At 37.5% G+C, this 21,483-nt stretch overlaps 1 protein-coding gene across 1 annotated transcript in view; it reads left to right on the top strand.

Annotated features, from left to right (window-relative positions):
* PRKAB2 (protein kinase AMP-activated non-catalytic subunit beta 2) overlaps positions 1-21,483 on the top strand; it is a 123,587-nt gene that overhangs the window by 44,302 nt on the left and 57,802 nt on the right. The window contains exons 2-4 of the mRNA XM_053693091.1: positions 9,943-10,119; positions 12,602-12,768; positions 19,285-19,378. Coding sequence (XP_053549066.1) covers positions 9,955-10,119; positions 12,602-12,768; positions 19,285-19,378 — 426 coding nt within the window. The 5' untranslated portion in view covers positions 9,943-9,954. The remainder of the gene's footprint in view (positions 1-9,942; positions 10,120-12,601; positions 12,769-19,284; positions 19,379-21,483) is intronic.

Below are 21,483 nucleotides of genomic sequence, written 5' to 3'. Positions count from 1 at the left end.
TATGTTGGCTGAGGATGTGTTTAAGCTCTGCGATGTGTTTTTCAAAGTCTGTGCTTTTGATTAAAACATCATCAACATAAGATAAGGTCCCCCTTTCCAGTGCATCAGGCATAGCCTTATGCATGAATACAGCAAATTGTGTCCAGAATTTATGTATCCAAATGGAAGTCTCTGGAATGCATATTGGACCTTTTGGAAAGAGAACGCCAGCTTATATTGGTCTTCTTCATGTACCTTTATGGTCCAGTATCCCTGTGCACAATCAATGGCAGTGAATATTTTGGATCCCTGCATTTGTGCTAGGCACTGGTCAATGTATGGTACAGGCCAGCCAGACATGTACACTTGTTTGTTTAGCTGTCTTAAGTCAGCACACAAAAACCATTGTCCATTGGGCTTAAGGACACCTAGAATAGGATTATTATAAGAGCTGCTGTGCACCTGTCTGATAATACCTCTTTCTTCCAAATTCCTTATGATCTCTGCAAGAGAATCATATGAGGCTAAGGGACAAATACAGGTGGTGCATCGGGATCTGGGAATTGGGGTAATCTTGCTGTTTGATTGGTTGATCAAACACTAGAGAGGCTTCTTCAATTTTACAGATGCCTTCCTCTGAGCTGAAGGGATAAATTGACTGAATATTAAATAGACCCTCTGGCATAGATGCAAAGGTTTGTTCTATTAATTGTTCTTCAGTTAAGTATCCTTCAGGTATTAGCCCAATTACATTATTCTGGAATCCAAAAGTGTAATAACTTGATTCCAGTGCGTATCCTATGGTAGTTCCCTTGGATAATGTTATATCCTGTGGGGTCATGTTATGCACAACAATATGTATTGGAATAGTTCCAATATTCACCATAGGAGTGTAGGTTACTGTGACACCCAGATTTTGTATTCTATGGGAGAGGCAAATTAGTGTTTCAGAAGTTTTTAATTTCTGACCTCTCTTTACCTGTAAGGGTAAAAGAAATTTATCAGCCCCAGCAGGAATTATAACATCGCTAGATACCTGCATACTCACAGCATATGGCAATTGCTGGTTTGATTTCAGGGCTGCATTTTCATCCTGAAATACTTCAGGGTCCCCCTTTAACCTGCTCCAGAGGCAAGAGTTAATCAAATCTATTTGTATGGCATATCTATGTAAGATATCATTGCCAATGTATATTTGATTATGGGGAGTATTTAAAACTAAAAACAGGTGCTTCACTGACTTATTACCAATAGAGATAGATAATAAGCACTTAGCTGTGATGTTATAGCTTTCAGACCTGTCATCCAGGCCGTTGACACAGTGGTCTTGGAGAGAAAGATATTTAATCACTTTAGGTTCAGCTATTTGCGCTAATAAACCTTCGCTTATATAGCTAGCTTCCTGTTTTAAGTTTATTTTAGCATACTTGGTTTTACCAAGGTCATGTACTTGTATAGGGATAAATAGATCCTCTTTAACTCTCTCAATCCCTGTGAGGTATTGAGCGTGGCCTCTCCCCTTAAGGATTTTATGATCCCCCTTGTGGAGTGATATGGTTAATACGTCGCTATCTAGGGAGATATTCGCTATCTTTCCAGGCGAAATTTTAAAAGGAGCCACTAAAAGGAGTCTGATCATCTATTTGTAGAATAGTGATTTCAGGTACAGAGTTATTCCTGAAATGAATCTCCACAGCATCTGGTTTCTCTTCCACCACGTGACAGCTATGTCGGGTGCGAGATATACCAGATTTTTCATAATTGATAGGTCGTTTAACTTGTGACCAAATTACATTATTTGTGCAATCAATTATGGTGCTTAATCGCTTCAGGAGATCACTACCAATAATGAAACGATCAGTTGGCAGATCCACTATAATGACAGGTTGTCTTATGACCCTGTTCCCCAATTTAAATTTTAACCAGGCAGTACCGTAAACTTTTAGGGAGTCACCCCCAACACCTATTAGGGAACCATCAAATTCTTTTATTTTAGGTTTGTGGGGTGTTAGCTCATTTAGCTGTGTGTAGTACCTGTGGGATAAAATAGTTGCCTGTGATCCAGTGTCAATTAATCCCATGATAGGGTTGGAGACTGAATCTTGCAGCTCAACTAATACATAATATCTTCCTGCAGTTTCTACCATTTCACACATAAAGTTGGCATTTGTGGGCTTCGCCACGTGTTACCTGAGTTTGCCATGCTTTCCGATGCAGAAGAAGCTTCATACCTACCGGTCTCCTCTATGACAGGTTCGGCTGGATTCTTGTGTACTGCATCTGTGGAGATAAGGTTAAGAGAGTGCTGCAAAGGAAGAGGTTTGTTAATTTTTCCCGGATGAGGTTGCCTGTCATCACAGCTAAATTGTCCGTTTTCGGTCTGTGGGGAGAGAATATGATTAGTATCATTGATATTTATTATTACATTTTGTACATCTCTCCCCTCCCCCTCAGGTGATGCTGCAGTATTTATGACTGTGCCTGTGGTCCACTGCTGACCACTGGCTGTACCCCTAAAAAAGTATTGTTCGGTTGCTGAGCCGTAGATTTTTGACTCATATTAGCGATTTGTTCGCTCAACTGATTTAACTGGGTAAACAGCATATCTACCTGATTGTACAAGTTACCTCTACCCCTGGGCCTATCTCTTTGTGCCCCATGATAATGATTCCTGGACCATTGGGTTCCCTCAGAATCAGGGCCGCTATTTCTATTCTGGCGTGGTTTCCCCTGGGGTTCAGCTTGCTCAGTATTAGTACTTTGGGGAGCATTATATACCTGGTGTGTCTGGTTACCTTGAGAATATCTTCGCCGTCTATTGTATCTACCCTTGCGCGGATACCAATTATTTGGTGAGTATTCTCTTGGTGAGTAATTATTCACCTGATTATGTCCCCCACTTTGGTTATAGTCTCCCTGCGCCTCAACCTGTGTAGGGGAGGAGGCAGAGTTAAACCTCTCTGGATATGGCCTGTTTTGACTGGCCACCTCTGCATAAGTTCTCTTTTTAGACTCCAAATTGAGGGGGTTAGGTGACACCCTAGTTTCTGCCACAATTTTGGGTTTTGATTCCTTTTTCACCCCCTGTTCACTGGACTGCTGAATAGAGTATAATTTTGTACTCTCCTTGATCAGCCATTCCAATGAGCAGTCCTCATCAAAATCTCTAGCTAAGTTAATTTTGATGGGTGTAGGCAATGCTTCAAAAAATAAATTTACAAATTCTGAGCCAGCAAATCTGGGATTATCTTCAGCCATACTGTACGCATTTTTCAATACAGAAAGGAATTCGATTGGACTCTGATTCGCACGACACTTTAAACCATATACCGCTATTTTCGCAGCAGTTTTAGTGCGATATTGCCCGAATTCTTTTCTGCATTGTCGTTTTATCCCATTCCAGGAATGAATATTCATATCCTTTAGTGAAGCAAAGAATTTGTGATGCTTACTGTCAAATACCCAGGGCAGAAATTCAATTTTCAATTTCTCACTTGTAACATTCATTATAGCTAACTCATTTTAAAAAGCCTGTAAATGATCAATTACAGATGTTGTTCCCTTATTGGAGAATATAGGTACTGCGCGTTGTACGAAGGTGATTATTTTATGGGAATTATAGACTTTATCAGACTTACTTTGGGCTTCTCTGTTAGAGTTTCCCTCCCCTGCACCAGCTGTCCTCTGGATTTACATCATGAGGGGATTGTCTATTTGGGAAATCTATTTCTGACCCGTTAGGGGTCATTTGTCTATACTGTTCCATATGTTTTTGTACCTCGTCCCTGACGCGTTCGCTAAAGGAGTTAGCATTATCTGCATTATTCTCACTGTTAATATAAGGGTTTTCATTATGGAGATATGACCTTTTTAAATCGCTTAATTCTCTCTGGCTTTGCGCAAGCTGTTTATTTAAATCTTGTATCTGTGCGAGTAAGTCGATGTTATGCTTATCTAAGGCGGCTAGGTTTTGGGCAAATTCATCCATTTTATTTTTGGCTATTTTTAAACCCTCTTCTCGTCTGCGCGAGAAACGAATACTAATTTTCTAGCTCCTGTATTTGCAATCGTTTGTCTGTGACACAAAACGACATTTCGTCAATCATGCATATTAAGAGGGGCCAAGATTTTAGTATTAGTTCCTCTCGCTTTTTGGGAGTTTTGCATTGATTAATCATTAATAATTCCTGGAAGAATTCATTCTCTTCATTCCACATATTATTATTAACGGTAATATTTTTAGCCCTAGTTTCAAGCATATCCACAAAATCATTTAATTCACCAGCAATATTTAACTTCCCTTTAATGTAACTTAAGATATCTTTCTTAAGGACCTGACCTTTAGTAATGGGTATTGTAATGGGACCAATTTCATCGCTATGTATAGAATTAAATGAGTCACTTCTGGCTACAGACATTATTATATTGGTTTAGTATTCAGTTAAATTAAAACGCTAATACAATTTTTGCCAATAAAAAGAGAGAAAAAAATTATATTTTAAAAAAAAATAGTATTAATTTTGAAATATGAAAAATTTATATTTCAAAATATGAAAAATTTATATTTTTGATTAACTTTGAAAATATGAAAAATTAATATTTTTGATTAATTTTTAAATATGAAAAATTAATATTTTTATTAATTTTTCAAAAATTAATCTTTAATATTTCAAGATGTTAATATCAATCTCGAAATATGAAAATCAATATTTCAACTCTTCAAAAATTATATCTTCAAAATATTAATATCGAAATATGATTTTTTTTTTCTCTTTTATAATAATTTCTATTTACTACAAATATATTATATCAAATATGATGGAATATTAATAAATCTCAGAACAGTGCCTCCAATTATTATGTCAGTATATTTATGAAAATCTTAGTTGTGCTATCCAAATAATATATCAGCTTATGGCAGGGTTATAACCAATACAAATAATAATTTTCCTTAAAAATAGAAACCCTTAATCAACATGCACCTACTTGACCATACAATTAATATAAATATCTGAATTCTTTTATTTAGTTAATATCCATGAACATTTTTGAAATATATTTGCAATAAAAGGAAATGAAATAATATTATATGCGCTTGAAAACTATTTAAATATGCTATGCAAAGTTCATACACGGTTATCTTTAAAACCAACCTTATTTACAAATCTTTTAACATCCAAGCAATACAATTTTAAACTGTGCTCTTAAGTAATAGGATAATATATATATATATATATATATATATATATGTGACTACCAATTTAAAATACAATGTACACTTCTGAATTATTATTATATATTTGCATAGATGAAACAATTTAGTAGCAAAAATTTGTTTAACCATACACAGGCTGAATACTAGTAAAATGCAGACTGTTCTCTAAATCTATTAAATACAAGTTGACTATGCTCTCACCAGTTCCCTTTTTGTTTCAAGTTTTTTTAAAATTAGAACAATATATACTTCACCAATTTTGAACCAATTCGTAGCGGTCTTTAGGTCATCTCATTCGAAGGAAGGTTTTTGCACAAATCAAGGTTAAGTCTTGAGCTCCTTGCTTAGTGAAATTTTCCCAGGTATCTCGCAGCCAAAATCAGATCACTCGTTTCAGCAAGTTGCAGACAACTGTCCCCTGTGCATTCACTACTCCCATTATATGTAATCATAGATGACCTGTTTCGTTCACGCCCTTTTTGCTTGTCCCTTGTCATTGGATAATTGGTTTAGTATACATTGTTGTTATGGAAACGCCCATGGAGCCTTGTCCCTTGTCATTGGATAACCGGAATATCTCATTCCCAACAGCTAAAAGGCTTTCTGGCTATAGTTCTCTCATGGCAACACCGGGTGGCAGCATTACAAACAGACAAAAAAAAAATTGATCATTTGCTGTCTGCTTCAGTAACTTTAGATTCACACCATAGCATTTGTCTTTTGTTTCCCAAGGCCTTCACTGCCCCACATGGGGTCAATCCACGAGTAGTTGTAAAAGTCTTAATACAACATATTTTCTGTTTAGCTATCAGTGCAGACGTGTATTTGATGTTTAGGGATAACTGACACCTACGTGCATAAAAGCTGTTTCCCATGATTTTGACCAGTTCCAAAGGGGTTTTTTTAGACATCTCGTCTCCATGCATTTTGTGTGGTGTCACCTATCTGACAATCTATCCTCTTAATTTGCCTTTTATGACTCATCCTGTCTCAAACTGTAAGTTGATTATAGCAAATTTGGTATGGGCTTCATGTTCACACTTTAGCTAGGAATGACTCTTTTGAAGTAATCCTTAAGAGTTTCCTGTGTAATTTAAAAAGTTGGGGGAGAATTAAACCTGTTTGAAGTTAGTTCTTCTGAATTCAATGAGTTATTTTCTACTGATCAGTGAAAATATCTGATCAAAGATACAGATTTATTAATCTTGAAATATATGATTAAAATATATATTTATTAATCTCACATATACCTTGACAAAACTGTCACAATGATCTTTGGAACGAGACCTAAATTACAAAAATTACAAAATTCCCATCTTCGCATCAAAACAAAATCCAATTGCACGCTGACCATAGTCCACTCTTTTAAATACTTAGGTATGTTGTTAGACCCCAATCTATCTTTTGGACTCCACATAGAAAAACTTGCCTCTAAACTTTATCCAAAACTAGGTGCCCTGTACAGAAACAAATCTTGCCTCAGCCCTACAGTAAAGGAAAAGATTGTACAGCAAATGCTGATGCCTAACTTGGATTATGGGGACATAGTATATGCACCTGCTCCGCAAACTCACCTTAATAAACTAAATACATTGTATAACTCGTTCTGCCGCTTTGTGCTACAATGTAACTACAGGACCCACCATTGTGACATGCTAAAAGAACTAAACTGGCTGTTGCTGGAATCCAGACGCACCCTCCATCTTTCCTGCCTTGTCTTTAAGAGCCTTTCTGGGAAGCTCCCACCCTACCTGAGCAGAATGCTCTCCCCTGCTATTCCCACCTCCTATAACCTCTGATCCAATAACAGCACATTATTTAGCTTGCCTCAATACAAAAAGAAAGTAGCTCGATCCTCCTTTTCCTACAGAGCGCCACGATTATGGAATGACCTCCCGCACACTTTAAAAACTTCCCCAAGCCTAAAATCCTTTAAGAGATCCCTCTATACATATCTCAAAACAGAATGCTCCTGTCATGGTTGATTAAATATTTCGTACCTGCTCTATGTTAAATGTTTGCATATATTGTGTATTATTATTGTTTTGTATTTTATTGTACCCTATTGTATCAATGCAATGTTTTGTGGTCTCAGGACATACTTGAAAACGAGAGAAATCTCAATGTATCCTTCCTGGTAAAATATTTTATAAATAAATAAATAAATAAAATAAAATGCCCCTAATAGTGAACACTCACTAGATTTAAAAACAATTTGTGCATTAAGCAAGTTCCTAAACAAAGTTCCCTTTTACAATCTCAGTATCAACCTCCCAGGAATGGGAATGTGCAATTCGATCCTTCGCCAGTGCTCTTGGAACCTCTTTTGCCGGTCTTACACTCCAGTCCCTGGGTATGGGGACTTACAATCTTTAGAAAACGTCTTAAGGGCAGATTTAAAAGTCCGTACAACCTTGCACAGTATCAAAACAAACCAGTTTTCAGAAACACGATTCTACAAAAGCCTATACGCGTTTCTCTCCGTCACAGCGGAACTTTCTCAAGAGGAGCTGACAGCTTTACCTGGTGTGGGAGCACGCTACATGTTTTTGAATGGGGCAATCGGGCTTGGGCTTACTGTGATTTGACAGTGAGCCTGTGACGCGCTATTTAAAAAACAATGCTGTGTCTAAGCAATATTCTAGTTTCTTACCTTAAAGGGATAAAAAAAAAATCAAAATTAAACTTGAATGATTCCGATTGAGCATGCTATTTTACTAGCCTTTTCAATTCACTTCTATTTTCCAATATTCTTTGTTCTCTTGGTATCCTTTGTTGAAAACAAATATGTACATATCCTATACTACAGAGAGCTAGCTGATGATTGGTGGTTACACACGTTTGTCTCTTGTCATTGTGGTGACATTTTAATCACTGGAATATTCATCTAGCTGTTATTAAAATATAGCTTACAGATTTTATCCCTTGCCATTCACATAGCTGGTTTTAAAATTTAATATTATTCAAACATATGTAAAACTATAGACTTAGGCTTTGGCCTAGTCATTGTCTAAGAAGGACATTCACAATAGCCTTTGAATGGCATTTGATAAACCTCTCCCTATTGAATTGGGGTATAAAAAACTGGAACACCAAAACCTCTCTCTCTCTCTCTTCCTCTTCCATCTCCTTATGAAAATTGCTGATATTGGACAATGCAAGAAAGCACACATTAAAGGATTACTAACTTTTCTTTTTGTTATGCAAAACGCAACAAACAGTTAGCATTGCATTTATCACATCAAAGTAGTGTACCTTTTTTGTTCAAAAACGAAGCTCCCTTGATCATAAAAATAAACTTTTATTTTATGTCCATTACATCACGTAATCCAGCCCTCAAATGTGGGCCATCTATGCTCTAACATACTTGCCAATCGGATGGCGAGTTTTTGCATACTTCATTACCGGCATTACACGCATGCGCAATAGGATTCTCTTAGTCTTGCATGCTCATATTGCTCCACAGAGCCCGACATGACCGAGCGTGTCTTCTTGAACATAAGTTGATGACATATGCAATGACGTTGCGCTAACTTGCGCATGCGCATTTCGTCTTTGAATCACCATCTTCCAACTGGAGTTGTTCAGCCAGATTGGAAAATGGTAACGGCAAACAACACAGTGGGTTTGGAAATAGTTTATATTTCAAACATAAAGATATTAAAAATGCTAAATATTTGCAACATACTGTACATTTAAAAAATATTGATTTCAAGCTATACTATTGTAATAATATAATTCTATTTTTGACTACAGTGTCCCTTTAAAGACTTTAGCTAAGTATATTCCTGGGATTATTTTAGCAGTGCTACACAAATGAGGTTGTGGTAGAGTTGCCCTGTAATAATTATTTGGACTGTTTTGCTGTAAAATAGATGTGTATATATACCTGTAAATATTTCTCTTATTATTAACATATATTGATTCCTAATAAATTCTTTGGAATCAATGGAGACCCTTTTACAGTGTTTATTTCACTTAACTTAATTGTAATGGCTAAGTGGGTTTTTACATAGAATTATATATTTAGTGGTTTAAACTTAAAAATCTAGATATACATTTTTAATAACCACAGTCATCTCACCAGATGTGTTCAGCTAGCTCTCAGTACTGCATTGCTACTTTGGTACTATGTTTTTAATCCCTTTGCTGGGGTTGAACACACAGTTATATAAAGCTATAGAGCAATAATAAAATGCTCTAAAATGTTAGCCCATTTTCGTTTGGCACTTTTATATCCCTTTAAACCGGGGACTGGCCAAACCCCACCCACGACCCGCCCCACCCTGCCCATAGGACACATGTGACTCCTCCCCTGTTAATCATGAACTTGCACAGATAAAATTGCAGCTCCGCCCACAAGCCGTTAAGTGGTCTGTGAAATCTCGGGAGGTATGAAACAGTCCACTATTATATCCATGATATAAATGTCTCCAATGCCCACTTAAAAGTTATCGTATTGGCCTGATAATAAATCTGCTACTTCTGCTACTAAATCTGTCCGTGTCTGCCGCAGCTTAATAAATCGACCCCATAGTGTATGTAACCCCCCCCCCCATAAGAATAGAAATAAAACTAGGAAGACTAAGTCCTCTTAAGGTAATACAATTATGGAAGCTAACATGCAAGTGTAATAATTATTTTTTGTCTGCTTAAAATCATCACTTTTACTGTTAGCATTTGCTGTGTAGTGTGGATAGAACGGACTTAATATTTTTTTGTGTCTGTACTTTGTCTTATTACGGCAGTTTGTGCAGGTTATGGGGAACACCACAAGTGAACGTATTTCTGGAGACAGGCATGGCTCTAAATCCCACCGTGCTGATGGAGCAACTGGTGCACATTCTACAAAAGAACATGAGGGAAACAAGATCATGGTTGGCAGCACAGATGATCCAAATATTTTCAACACCAAGGAATCCAAGGTATTGCTGGGAATAATGGTCCTGTTTTAAATGCACAGCATTAATTTCATGATTGATCATAAACATGTTTGCATTACAGTTAAGTGATAAGCAGCGTGATACCACCTTCGTCTGGACTATGTTCAAGGAAAAAATACTATTATTGCTTTAGAATCATTGTAACAGAGTTTATGTTCCAAGAGGGGTTGATCAAATGAACAGTGATGATAAAAAAACTAGAGGACTGGGCGAATAAATGGGATCTGAAATGTAATATTACCAAGAGCAATATTATGCATAAAGGATCCAAAAAAACAAAGGCCAATTATAGTCTCAATGTTATATTACCGAGTGTATCTAAAGAGGAACGGGACTTGGGAATTATTATTTCAAATCACACTTTGAAACAATGCAACATACACACAGCTAAAATCTAAGATTCAGAGTTAATTTCTGATTATAGTTAAAGGGATATTGCGGTCAAAAATGTTCTATTGTAAAAAAACAGCATTTACATGTCAATTTTTTTTTTATTGAAATTTACATATCTTAATCATGTCCCTAAGTTGTATCACCAAGTTTCACTCCCTTTTGTTACTGCTTTTTAGAAAAGATAATATTTAGGCACAGTAAATCCCCATATAATGAAAATTGGTTAAGAACAAGCAAAAATATGGAGATTTTGGTATGATCTAGGGAAAAAGTTATCATAATTGCAGGTAGAGAACCTGTCCGCCTGCAATCGTCACTTCAAGCTATATCAAGCAGTGAAATTTAACATTGCACAAGAGCTTTGTTGTACAATGCCACCCCCTGTTCTCACTCAACCTATTGCACGACAGCAGGGTATGTCAATCGCCCCAAACAAGCATGTCCTAGGGCAGTGATGGTTAAAGTGAATGTAAACTTTCATGAATTAGTACCCGGTTTTTAAAAATACTATTAAAAATAGGCGCACTTTCATTCATGAAAGTTTACATTGCAGCATATTTTTACAAATCAGAAAAATGATCTGTAAAAACAGAACAAACAGAGCGCAACAAAGTGCACAGGGAGAATGATCTAAGTGCAGATTAAACAGTAAAAAGTTTATTGAAAACAGTGTAAAAAATGCACACTCACAAGTCTGCCCTCAAACAAGCGTTGGTTTATAAGTAGTACACAATCGACATTCCACATCCAGTGCTTCCTCTCTTTATCTTCTCCCTATATGCCTGATAAAGCTTGCTGTGGGCATATATAGATAGACCGCAACTTGTCTTCTCACTACAAGATGTCCCCACTAGGGTAATGCATGTGGCCTGGGGTCGGGATAACTTTACTGCGGTACTAGAAACTACAAATGGAGGTGTGTGGCTACGTGAGCGGTTCTCTGTAGGAGCCAGCTTGTTGAATGTTGTTTGTGTACTACTTATAAACCAACGCTTGAACATACCTCATATGTTTGAGGGCAGACTTGTGAGTGTGCATTTTTTACACTGTTTTCAATAAAAATCTTACTGTTTAATCTGCACTTAGATCGTTCTCCCTGTGCACTTTGATGCGCTGTTGTTCTGTTTTTACAGATCATTTTTTCTGCTTTCCATATCATGGAGATCACACCAGTGAGATACAAGGAGGTGCATATAAGGAAAACAGGGAACAGTGTGCATTTTGAAGAGTCTAAGTACACATCTCTGTCTCTCTCTCTCTCTCTCTATTGGGAGATTGTATTTACTTATCTATTTTTTTGATGGACTTACAAACTTTTTTATGTCTCTTTGTTTTATGCATTGACCTATTTACATGTTTTGTGGCGCTACCTGAATTGTTTGTTATTTGTATTTTTATCAAATACCTTTCTCTTCAGCAAAGCCGGCTCGGCGATCGCCCTCCCGCAGCTCCTCTGTACTTACGTCACCAATGACGAAACTGGATTCCTCCAATCATCATTAACCCCCCAGAGCATCCATCTCGTGAGGCCACGCCGTGATTCGAGTAAGCCAGTTTGGTTATTGCTGTGTAAGTACAGCATGAGAAGCGGGCGGGGGATCGCTGATCCGGCTTTGCTGAATAAAAAGGTAAGTATTTTTAAAAATACGCTGCAATGTAAACTTTCATGAATAAAAGTGCCCCTGTTTTTAATAGTATTTTTAAAAACCGGGCACTAATTCATGAAAGTTTACATTCACTTTAACCTTGGCACCCCTGATGTTTTGGAACTACATTTCTCATGATGCCCAACTTGACTGCAGAGGGCCTAAGCATCATGGGAAATGTAGTTCCAAAGCATCTGGGGTACCAAGGTTAGCCGCTACTATCCGAGGGTGATTGATCTCATCACTTCTGAGGTGGCGGAGAGGCAAAAGAGAAAAACATCTTCTTAAATGTGTGGCTCCGCAGAGCTTTAAAAGCTGCAAATGCTGCTTAATAAACACCCCTTACTCTCTGCTTTCTACAGGTTATTTTTGAGGTTTGTCTTTATTTATGTTATATGTATCCATTTTCTGCCTTCCAAATTTAGCTTCCTGGAGATAAGGAATTCTCAACATGGTCCCAGGACTCTGAGGATTCTGGGAAATTGACTCAACAGGGCCGTCCCACTGTGATACGATGGTCAGAAGGGGGTAAAGAAGTTTTTATATCTGGATCATTTAACAATTGGAATGCCAAAATCCCATTGATCAAAAGGTAACTCTAATCTCAGTGTATATCTCTGTTTAAATGTATAACTTTTTCTATATTTACAATATTAAAATATTACTAACGTTTACTATTTTGATTATAAACAAACCCCATATAATATGTAATAAGCATAAACTAAAACTTACTGACCTATAAATGTTTGTAAAATGAAGCAGCATAACGGTAGAAAAATCATATTTAGGTTTCGGCAATTACGTCACGATATCCAGTCCACAAATTTTGGCACTACATGTTAGGAAACAGTAACCAATCATATTGCATGTTTATGCATCTCATTAAGAGACTAATTAGTCCTACTGCGCATAAAATTGGCGAAATATCGCAAGCACATTTTAAACTAGTAAATCCAAAATTACCCACATAGATAGGAATCACGCTTGCGCATTTCAAAGAGTGACATTTTCAGTGACGTTGTGCAATCTTGTGCATATGCAGAGCTTATTAGAAGCGCCATATTACAACCTGGGTTGTCAGCCCGTATTGGACAGAAGCTAAGGATACCCATGCAGTGGGTTTGGAAAGCAATAAATAATTGAAGAAAAAATCGGCAAAACGGTAACCTCATTAGGAGATTATATTGAGAAAATGTTTGATTGATAGTTAGTGCGTTACAAGCTTAAGCCTAGATTTAGAGTTCTGCGTTAGCCGTCCAAACCAGCGTTAGGGGGTCCTAACGCTGGTTTTTACCGCCCGCTGGTATTTAGAGTCAGTCAGGAAAGGGTCTAACGCTCACTTTCCAGCCGCGACTTTTCCATACCGCAGATCCCCTTACATCAATTGCGTATCCTATCTTTTCAATGGGATCTTTCTAACGCCGGTATTTAGAGTCTTGGCTGAAGTGAGCATTAGAAATCTAACGACAAGACTCCAGCCGCAGAAAAAAGCCAGGAGGTAAGAGCTTTATGGGCTAACGCCGGTTTATAAAGCTCTTAACTACTGTGCTCTAAAGTACACTAACACCCATAAACTACCTATGTACCCCTAAACAGAGGCCCCCCCACATCGCCGCCACTCTATTAAAAAATTTTAACCCCTAATCTGCCGACCGCACACCGCCGCAACCTACATTATCCCTATGTACCCCTAATCTGCTGCCCCTAAAATCACCGACCCCTACATAATATTTATTACCCCCTAATCTGCCACCCCCAACGTCGCCGCTACCTACCTACAATTATTAACCCCTAATCTGCCGACCGGACCTCGCCGCTACTCTAATAAATGTATTAACCCCTAAAGCTAAGTCTAACCCTAACACTAACAACCCCCTAAGTTAAATATAATTTTATTCTAACGAAATAAAATAATTCTTATTAAATACATTATTCCTATTTATAGCTAAATACTTACCTGTAAAATAAACCCTAATATAGCTACAATATAAATAATAATTATATTGTAGCTATTTTATGATTTATATTTATTTTACAGGCAACTTTGTATTTATTTTAACCAGGTACAATAGCTATTAAATAGTTAATAATTATTTAATAGTTACCTAGTTAAAATAATTACAAAATTACCTTTAAAATAAATCCTAACCTAAGTTACAATTAAACCTAACACTACACTATCAATAAATTAATTAAATAAACTATCTACAATTATCTACAATTAAATCAACTAAACTAAATTGCAAAAACAAACACTAAATTACAAAAAAAACAAAACACTAAATTACAAAAAATAAAAAAAGATTACAATAATTTTAAGCTAATTACACCTAATCTAAGCCCCCTAATAAAATAACAAAGCCCCCAAAATAAAAAAATGCCCTACCCTAATCTAAAATAAAAATTAAACAGCTCTTTTACCTTACCAGCCCTTAAAAGGGCCTTTTGCGGGGCATGCCCCAAAGAAAACAGCTCTTTTGCATTTAAATAAACATACAATACCCCCCCCCAACATTACAACCCACCACCCACATACCCCTAATCTAACCCAAACACCCCTTAAAAAACCTAACACTAAGCCCCTGAAGATCTCCCTACCTTATCTTCACCACGCCGGGTATCACCGATCCGTCCAGAAGAGGGTCCGAAGTCTTCATCCTATCCGGCAAGAAGAGGTCCAGAAGAGGCTCCGAAGTCTTCATCCTATCCGGCAAGAAGAGGGCATCCGGACCGGTAGACATCTTCATCCAGGCGGCATCTTCTATCTTCTTCCATCCGGCGCGGAGCGGGACCATCTTGAAGCAGCCGACGCGGATCCATCCTCTTCTAACGACGTCCTAAGTCCGAATGAAGGTTCCTTTAAGGGACGTCATCCAAGATGGTGTCCCTTGAATTCCGATTGGCTGATAGGATTCTATCAGCCAATCGGAATTAAGGTAGGAAAAATCTGATTGGCTGATTGAATCAGCCAATCAGATTCAAGTTCAATCCGATTGGCTGATCCAATCAGCCAATCAGATTGAGCTTGCATTCTATTGGCTGTTCCGATCAGCCAATAGAATGCGCGCTCAATCTGATTGGCTGATTGAATCAGCCAATCGGATTGAACTTGAATCTGATTGGCTGATTCAATCAGCCAATCAGATTTTTCCTACCTTAATTCCGATTGGCTGATAGAATCCTTGGATGACGTCCCTTAAAGGAACCTTCATTCGGACTTAGGACATCGTTAGAAGAGGATGGATCCGCGTCGGCTGCTTCAAGATGGTCCCGCTCCACGCCGGATGGAAGAAGATAGAAGATGCCGCCTGGATGAAGATGTCTACCGGTCCGGATGCCCTCTTCTTGCCGGATAGGATGAAGACTTCAAAGCCTCTTCTGGACCTCTTCTTGCCGGATAGGATGAAGACTTCGGACCCTCTTCTGGACGGATCGGTGATACCCGGTGTGGTGAAGATAAGGTAGGGAGATCTTCAGGGGCTTAGTCTTAGGTTTTTTAAGGGGTGTTTGGGTTAGATGTTGGGGTGGGGGGGGGTATTGTATGTTTATTTAAATGCAAAAGAGCTGTTTTCTTTGGGGCATGCCCCGCAAAAGGCCCTTTTAAGGGCTGGTAAGGTAAAAGAGCTGTTTAATTTTTATTTTAGAATAAGGTAGGGCATTTTTTTATTTTGGGGGGGCTTTGTTATTTTTTTAGGGGGCTTAGAGTAGGTGTAATTAGTTTAAAATTCTTGTAATCTTTTTTTATTTTTTGTAATTTAGTGTTTGTTTGTTTTTGTAATTTAGTTTAGTTGATTTAATTGTAGATAATTGTAGATAGTTTATTTAATTAATTTATTGATAGTGTAGTGTTAGGTTTAATTGTAACTTAGGTTAGGATTTATTTTAAAGGTAATTTTGTAATTATTTTTACTAGGTAACTATTAAATAGTTATTAACTATTTAATAGCTATTGTACCTGGTTAAAATAAATACAAATTTGCCTGTAAAATAAATATAAATCCTAAAATAGCTACAATATAATTATTATTTATATTGTAGCTATATTAAGGTTTATTTTACAGGTAAGTATTTAGCTTTAAATAGGAATAATTTATTTAATAAGAATAATTTTATTTTGTTAGAATAAAATTATATTTAAATTAGGGGGGTGTTAGTGTTAGGGTTAGACTTAGCTTTAGGGGTTAATACATTTATTAGAGTAGCGGTGAGGTCTGGTCGGCAGATTAGGGGTTAATAATTGTAGGTAGGTGGCGGCGACATTGGGGGCGGCAGATTAGTGGTTAATAAATATAATATAGGGGTTGGCGGTGTTAGGGGCAGCAGATTAGGGGTACATAGGGATAACGTAGGTTGCGGCGGTGTACGGAGCGGCAGATTAGGGGTTAAAAATAATATGCAGGGGTCAGTGATAGCAGGGTCGGCAGATTAGGGGTTAATAAGTGTAAGGTTAGGGGTGTTTAGACTCGGGGTACATGTTAGGGTGTTAGGTGCAGACTTAGGAAGTGTTTCCCCATAGGAAACAATGGGGCTGGGTTAGGAGCTGAACGCTGCTTTTTTGCAGGTGTTAGGTTTTTTGTCAGCTCAAACTGCCCCATTGTTTCCTATGAGGGAATCGTGCACGATCACGTTTTTGAAGCTGGCTGCGTCCGTAAGCACCGCTGGTATTTAGAGTTGAAGTGGCGGTAAATTATGCTCTATGCTCCCTTTTTGGAGCCTAACGCAGCCCTTCTGAGAACTCTATATATACCAGCGTTATTTAAAAGGTGCGGGGGGAAAAAAGCATGCATAGCTAACGCACCCCTTCTAACGCAAAACTCTAAATCTAGGCGTTAGTTATTTTTTGCTTACAGTTTTTTTTTAAAGAAAATAAACTTAAAAGGGACACATTACCTAACTAGTAGAACTAATTTAAAAGATGATTTAACAAGTGGTTGGAAAACAAATTCAGTTATAGCTGATGTACTTGTGGCTTCATTGCTTAATGGGATAGCCTAGTCAAAATTAAACTTTCATGATTCAGATAGAGCCTATAATTTTAAACAACTTTCTAATTTACTCCTATTATCATTTTTTCTTCGTTCTCTTGGTATCTTTATTTGAATGTAAGCGTAGGAGCCGGCCCATTATAAGTTCAGCACCTGGGTAGCGCTTGCTGATTGATGGCTACATTTAGACACCAATCAGAAAGCACTACCCAGGTTCTGAACCAAAAATGGGCTGGCTCCTATGCTTACATTCTTGCTTTTTCAAATAAAGATACCAAGAGAATGAAGAAAATTTGATAATAGGAATAAATTAGAAAGTTGCTTTTAATTGCATGCTCTATCTAAATCATGAAAGTTTAATTTTGACTAGGGGCATTTAATTAACAAATTAAACTTTCTCGGTTCAGATGGAGCGTGCAATTGTAAGAGACTTTCAGTTCATTACTGTTATCAAAATTACTTTGTTCTGTTTGTATCCTTTGTTGAAAAGCATACATAGGAAGGCTCAGGAGCAGCAATGCACTACTGGGAGCTAGCTGGTGATTGGTGGTCTCTTGTCATTAGCTCACCAGACATGTACAGCTAGGTTCCAGTGGTGCATTGTAAAAGGGACAGTTTACTCACACAAGTAACGGATAACAGTTTATAAGAAATACTACCTCCATATAAGTTATCATGGAGTGACCTAATTATTAACCCTTTGTTTTGTCTTTATACGCCTATATTTGGTTGTTTGTAGGGAAATACATCAGACATATATATTACTGAATATCTAGCATCCACCTCTGGAACTAATATACCAATAAGTTTGCATTATACGGATGTTAAAAGTGACTAAGGACTTCTGAGACTGTATAGAGACTAAGGGGCCGATTTATCAAGATCCGTATGGAGCTTAATGACCCTGTTTTCGCACGAGCCTTCAGGCTCGCTGGAAACAGTAGTTATGAAGCAGCGGTCTAAAGACCGCTGCTCCATAACTTGTCCGCCTGCTCTGAGGCCACGGACAGAAATCAACCCGATTGAATACGATCGGGTTGATTGACACCCCCTGCTAGCGGTCGATTGGCTGCAAATCTGCAGGGGGCGGCATTGCACCAGTAGTTCACAAGAACTGCTGGTGCAATGATAAATGCCGACAGCGTATGCTGTCGGCATTTATCGATGTGCGGTGGACATGATAAGCTACATCGCATTATGTCCGCTCACACTATGATAAATCTACCCTAAAGTGTCAAAGCTACATTTGCCTCCCCTGCTCTCCTACAGTAACATATTCCCAAATGCACAGCTGTCAAGAACTATATGCATGAGGGCTAGGAAAGAAAGATATTTTATATATATATATATATATATATATATATATATACATGGCCAGATTTATCATAAGGCAGATTAGGTATGTGCCTACAGGCGCTTTCCAAAGAGGTGCACCTGTCACTGCCTATTATAAATACCGGTCAGCCTGTGACATTAACTAAGATGGCCGTCGCCAATGAAATAACAGCACTGCGCATGAGTGGTGGACATCTTTTCTAAGCTTGCCACAAGTATTACGTATGATTGGCATCCGGCTTCGCCCAAGCATGCAGAATGCTTGTGGAGGCCTTAACAAAGATGGTTGCCACACACACACAGTGCCATCTTAGGTAAGGTTGCCAGCACAGTAATGAGCGGTGAGTGGAGGGATCAGGGCTGTAAATACGGCCCTGTATAGAAAATATATAAATAATATAATTTACAAAGAGAAATGTTATCATGTCATTTAATCAGGATATAAACTACTGTAATTACTTTGAGTATTTTTGTTGTTGATAAATTTGTTACAAAAATTATTATTACGCAAACTCTCTTACTGTTTCTGAGGCCAATGCAAGTCTTTTTTTCTAACTATAAACTGACTGAAAGACATTTCGTAATCAAATAATTTGTGTATAATTGTGTCTTTAAAAAATTTATTATTTGACATTTGTGACATTAAAACTGTTCCACAATCAGATTTTGACGTTACAAGAGTAATGTGTGGGGTATAAATATATATTCTATATATCATGTGTGTGTTATATACAATTTAGTTCAAATATAGCTTAGGGACACTGACTTTTTTTGTGTCTTTCTTGAAGCCACAATGACTTTGTTGCAATCTTGGATCTTCCGGAAGGAGAGCATCAGTACAAGTTTTTTGTGGACGGTCAATGGGTTCATGATCCTTCTGAGGTAAATTTAGAAGGGTTTTCTATTTTACTGCTTACTACTTATTCATGGTATGGCATTCCCAGCAGCTCATACTTTGTATATCAATACAGAATTAAAGGACCTTCTAATGCAAAAATGACATGCTCTAATTCATTTTAATATGTCATTATTGTACTTTAACTTACCATGGCCTAGTTTACTGGTGGAACACAAAAATAATAGTGATATTGTGCCTTAACATCGCTCAAGTGAAATCAATAGGCAGGGCCACCATTAGAAATTCTGGGGCCCCTGACTTAACCATTGATCAGCCCCCCCCCCCCCTTTGACATGTGCAATTTTTGACCAAGTGACTAAAACGTATATGCACTTTATTCTTAAGTGTAGTCAAACTTCAAACTTGGAAATGTTGTAAAGGTAGTAACACACAAACACAGAGACACACAGACACACTCATACACTGAAACACACACTCACACATAAGGATTCACATATAGACACTCTAGCAGACACACAAATAAACACACTCAGACACAGACACCCAAACAGACACTCAGCACTTGTTTACATTGACCTGATAAGTAATGAGGTAGACTACAGTTTTGTCAAAAAAGGAGATTAACAAAACAAAATATGGAGCTCTGATTATCTTTTTGTCAAGGAAGATGGCAACTAAATGATGACAACAGCATGCAGTGCCTGAAAGGAAGGGCCCTGAACTGCCTAAACGTTAATTTAAAGCTTAAATGGTGGATTGGTGACTTCTGGAAAGGTCTCATTAGTCTCAAAGTCTGTAGAAAGATGTGAATAATCAGTAGTAAGGTCAAAATGTCCTAAAAATGAACAGACAATGGACACAGACACACACACAAACTCAAACACAAACTTGCACATACACCCAAGGAAACACCGACAGAGACAGCCTCAGAAAACACACAAAGACATACACACACAGAGAGACAACCACATAAAACACACAAAGACATACACACAGAGAGAGACAACCACATAAAACACACAAAGACACACACCCTCACTGAGACATCCACAGAAAACACACAAAGACATACACACACTCTCACAGAGACACCCACAGAAAATGCAGACATACACACACCCTCACAGAAACACCTACAGAAAACTCACAGACATACGCACACACCCTCACAGAGACATTCACAGAAAACACAGACATACATACATACACAAACACACACCCTCACAGAGACATCCACAGAAAACACAGACATACACACCCACCCTCACAGAGGCATCCAGAGAAAATACACAAAGACATACATACACACACCCTCATAGAGACACTCATAGAAAAAGCACAAAGACATACGCACACACCCTAACAGACATCCACAGAAAATGCACAAAGACATACACACTCACCCTCACAGAGAGACCCACAGACAAAAATACATACACACTCATAGAGACACAAACAAAAGCACAAAGACATAAACACAGACACCCACAGAAGGTCAAATTTTTGCACATTGCATTCCCTAAATCAACAGTGTGTGACATGCATGATAAAAAAAATTGCAGAAATTAAGAGATCACTTTTTAATGAATCATATTTGTAAATGTGAAAACAAAAATTATTCTGTGAATTCAAAATTTTACATTAATGATCTGGGTAGATGGCTAGATGAAGAAAAGTACTTTTTAAAGGTTGACATATGTTTGTTTTTCTCCATTTTCCCCAACCAAGAGCACCACTTCAAATATCGTGTACAAATGTTCACATCTGTCAGCTGTACTTATGGATTTTGAAAATGCTGTACTCTATATGGTCTTGGTGAAACCATAAGCTGTGGTACTCATTCTCATACCATTAGATCTGGTTAAATGCAGGATTTAGGCTTGTTTGTATATATTTCAAAATTAAGTCAGCTGTAGTGTAAACTGAACAGTGTTGTTAACCTGTCTCATTTCAAACACTGAGCAATCTTAGTCTGAGAGTATAACATTTTAAGCAGATGTAAAAATCTTAGATAAAATGCCTCCTTGCATCTGGAAAGTCCTTGCATAAAGGGGCAGTAAACTGGAATGTAATATATATATATATATATATATATATATATATATATATATATATATATATATATATA

This window comes from Bombina bombina, chromosome 10 (genome assembly GCF_027579735.1).
Source record: "Bombina bombina isolate aBomBom1 chromosome 10, aBomBom1.pri, whole genome shotgun sequence".
Classification (NCBI taxonomy): domain Eukaryota; kingdom Metazoa; phylum Chordata; class Amphibia; order Anura; family Bombinatoridae; genus Bombina; species Bombina bombina.
This window is presented reverse-complemented; position numbering and strand designations above follow the sequence as displayed.